The sequence below is a fragment of the Grus americana genome, chromosome 27, assembly GCF_028858705.1.
Source record: "Grus americana isolate bGruAme1 chromosome 27, bGruAme1.mat, whole genome shotgun sequence".
In the NCBI taxonomy this organism is placed as follows: Eukaryota; Metazoa; Chordata; class Aves; order Gruiformes; family Gruidae; genus Grus; species Grus americana.
This window is the reverse complement of record NC_072878.1, coordinates 1,087,411-1,091,540: the sequence shown is the minus strand read 5'-3', so window position 1 is coordinate 1,091,540 and position 4,130 is coordinate 1,087,411. Positions and strand designations below refer to the sequence as shown.

The window sequence follows — 4,130 nt, the reverse complement described above, 5'->3', positions numbered from 1 at the left end:
AACGCCTGATGTGCCCTTTCTCAATTGGAAGAAATTGGCCTGTTGGGTGGATGGGAAGGAGTGGGGCGGGAATCCCTTCCTCCTCATGTGAGTGCTTCAAAGAGCTGTGGCACTCACCCTGCGATGTGCCCATCCCTTGCTTTGGAGGAAGGGTGGTGTCTGGCGTGACGTTTCACACAGTGGGCTTTTTTGGAGAGAGGGGTTCCTTTTCTCTGGCACACTTTCTCTTTCCTGAGAGCAGAAGGATGTCGATCCTCAACAACTATAACATGTTTTCCAGGGCACACCCAGCGGCATATGAACGTTGTTTGTTTCTCTGTGAGCAAATGCACTTCATGGATTTATTCTGTAGTGAGAAAGAAGAACTTCCATTGTGCAGCTCACCTCCAGAGTCTGCAGTGGCTCTGTGGGATGAGTGTTCTTTACCCATCAGGAAGAACATTATTTTATGCTTTCACTAGGCATGACATACATAAAGCTAGTGTGAACAGAAAAATGTCTACACAAAAAAATGTGGAAGGTAAACGCTGAAATGTGTTTCTTTCTCGTAGCCCCTCTTTGTGACAACTGAGAAAATAAAAGACAAACAACATTGCATGGCCGAAGGGGAAAGGGACAATGGGACAGCATCCATGGATTTTGTGCTGCTGGGAATACGTGATGTCCCCACGCTCCAGTACCTGCTCTTTCTCCTCTTGCTTATGATCTATCAGTCACCATGATGGGAACATCCTCATTGTTGTGCTGGTGGTGGCAGACCGGCATCTGCACACCCCCATGTACCTTCTTCCTGGGCAATCTGTCCTCCTTGGAGACCTGCTACAGCTCCACCATCCTGCCACGGTTGCTGGCCAGCTTCTTGTCTGGGGAGAGCAGCATCTCTGCTCACGGCTGCATGGCTCAGTTCTACTTCTTTGCTTCCCTTGCAACTACTGAGTGTTACCTTCTGGCGGCCATGTCCTACGATCGGTACTTGGCCATATGCCAGCCTCTGCTCTATGCCAGCCTCATGACCTGGAAGGTCTCTTTACACCTGGCAGCTGCATCTTGGCTAGGGGGTTCACTGCTGCTGGTGGTAGTCACAGTGTTCTTATCCCAGTTGCAGTTCTGTGGCCCCAAGGCGATTGACCACTTCTTCTGTGATTTTACCCCATTGCTGGAGCTTGCCTGCAGTAACACCAAAGCAGTCACAATTGTTTCTTTCATATTTGGTATCTTGGATGTAGTTTTTCCCTTCCTTTTTACACTGGCCTCCTACATGTGCATCATAGCTGCCATCCTGAGGATCCCGTCCAGCACGGGCAGACAGAAGGCCTTCTCTACCTGCTCCTCTCACCTCACTCTTGTTATCATTTTCTATGGCACCCTCTTTGTTGTCTACATGCTGCCTAGAAGAGCCCCACTGAGGCAGCTCAACAAAGTGTTCTCCTTTTTCTACACCATCCTGACGCCCCTGGTCAATCCCCTCATCTACAGCCTGCGGAACAGGGAGGTCAAGGAGGCCATCAGGAAAGTGCTCAGGAAAGCCCTGGCCTGCACCCAGAGCTCATGCTCCCTTGGTGACGCAGGCAAAAGATGCTTCTAGCTCCTTTGGAAGCTCTGGATACCAGCTGGCTCTTCCAAAGCACATGCCACTGAGTCCTCTTGTGAAGTGGCAAAGGGAAGAAAGCAAAAGGTCCTTGGAGAGAAATATCATTGTTTAAAAAAAAATGTTGAAAATGTCATGGGTTTGCTTTTTCCTTGAAAATAAACACCTTGGTGGTCTTATGTGGGGAACTGTTGAAATATCAGGATTGAATAAGAAGCCTTTGCTTATCCTGCTGCAAGGGGAGGTGGAGAGGCTGGAGCGAGGGGAGCAGTTCCTCTGTCTGAGGGCTGAAACAAGGTCATAGCCTGGATCTCCACACACACACACACACCTTTCCCTCCCCTGTTCCTGGCAGAAGTGAGCAAGTCCCTGCTCCAGCTTTTCCCTTCTGGCTCCAGCTCAAGCTTCTCTTCTGTCTTCACCCTACATCTTGGACAGAGACCGTGACAGCCGTTCCCTTGCCCCAGTCTCTTCATCCTTGGAGGATCAGGCTTCCCACCTCAGCCCTCCTTCCCCACTAGAAAGCTGTGACCCATTGTACTGGGCTGGGGGGGAGCTCATTCTCTTCATGGCAGCCTGTAAGGTGCTGTGCTTTGGACTGGGGACCAAAACCGTGTTGATAACACACCAGATGTGTAGCTATTGCTGAGCAGTGTCTGCACAGCATCGAGACCGTCTCTGTTTCTCACATTGCCCTTAGAGTGAGCAGGTTGAGAGTGCACAAGAAATTGGGAGGGGACACAGCAAGGACAGCTGATCCAAACTTACCAGATCTTCCACGTCATATAGCATCATGCTCAGCAACAAAAATGGAGGGGAGGGCTTTTTTCAGTGGATAGCCATTGCTTGGGGACTGGCTGGGCACCAGTGTACTTGTGGAAGCTGGGGAGTGATTGCTTTGGCATCACTTATTACTTTGGGGTTGGGGTTTTTGGGTGGGTTTTTCCTTCTTCCTTCTTCCTCTTTCCTATGTGAAATTCTGGGTGCTATAATTTAAGAAGGATGTGAAGGTCCTTGGATGTTTCCAAAGTAAGACAACACAGCTGGTGACAGGGCTGGATGCCATGTCCTCTGAGGAGCAGCTAAGGTCTCTGGGATTGTCTAGTTTGGAGAAAAGAAGGCTGAGGGGTGACCTGATTGCTCTCTACAGCTTCCTGAGGAGGGGACATGGAGAGGGAGGTGCCGATCCCTGTGATCCGGTGCCAGGATGCCTGGAATGGTTCGAAGCTGCATCAGAGGAGGTTTAGACTAGACATTAGGAAGCATTTCTTTAGAGAGAGGGTGGTCAAACACTGGAACAGGCTTCCTTGAAAGGTGGTCAATGCCCCAAGCCTGTCAGTGTTGAAGAGGCATTTGGACAATACCCTTCCTAATAGGCTTTCATTTTTGGTCAGCCCTGAAGTGGTCAGGCAGTTGGACTAGATGATCATTGTAGGTGCTTCCAAACTGAACTATCCTATCCTATCCTATCCTATCCTATCCTATCCTATCCCATCCCATCCCATCCTATCCTATCCTATCCTATCCTATCCTATCCCATCCTATCCCATCCTATCCTATCCTATCCTATCCTATCCCATCCCATCCTATCCATTTATGATGCCACCCTTACTGGCCTCTCCTTCAACCCTCATGCACAAGGGCTGACCCAGCTTGTCCCCTTCCCCACTGAGGAGCTCCATACATCCAAGTAGCCTCTTTACTTTGAAGAAACTTCACTCTGGATCCTCCCAGCCCATGTCTCCTGAAAGCCTCTATCCATCTGTGGTGGTTGGACTGTGGCTACCCACCAGGTGCCCACCAAGCTGCTCTACCACTCCCCCTCCTCAACAGGGCAGAGGGAGAAAACACACCAAAAAGCTTGTGGGTCAGGATGAGGACAGGGAGATCACTCACCAATTACCGTCATGGGCAAAACAGACTTAACTCAGGGAGATTAATTTAACTTTTTGCCAATCAAATCAGAATGGGGTAATGAGAAATAAAATCAAATCTTTAGACACCTTCTCCAGAAACCTCCCTTATTCCTGGGCTCAAATTCACTCCCAATTTTCTCTGCCTTTTCCTCCGCAGCAGCACAGGGGTTAGGGAAATGGAGGTCACGGTCAGTTCATCACATGTTGCCTCTGTCACTCCTTCCTCCTCACACTCCTCTTCCCACAGGAGATAGTCCTTCATGAACTTCTCCAACATGGGTCCTTCCCACGGTGCGGGGTGCTCCAGGGGCTGCAGGGCGGATATCTGCTCCACTGTGGTCCTCCATGGGTGGCAGCGGGACAACCTGCATCATCATGGTCTTCACCATGGGCTGCAAGGGAATCACTGCTCCGGCACCTCGAGCACCTCCTCCCCCTCCTTCTTCACTGACCTTGGTGTCTGCAGAGGTTTTTCTCTCATATAGTCTCACCCCTCTCTTCCAGCTGCTGTTGTGCAGCAGTTGTTTCCCCATCTTAACTATGTTACTGCAGAGGTGCTATCACCATCACTGTGGTGGGTCCATCTTAGAGCTGGCTGGAACTGGCTCTGCCTCACATGATGGGGC

General features: G+C 50.2%; 1 protein-coding gene across 1 annotated transcript; it reads left to right on the top strand.

The window, feature by feature from the left end:
• Positions 1 to 632: 632 nt before the first annotated feature.
• LOC129196863 (olfactory receptor 6P1-like) lies at positions 633 to 1,585 on the top strand. Its single transcript, XM_054804831.1, is given in 3 exon segments — positions 633 to 718; positions 720 to 783; positions 785 to 1,585. Coding segments are annotated over 3 exon segments (951 nt in total).
• The last annotated feature ends 2,545 nt before the right edge of the window (positions 1,586 to 4,130 follow it).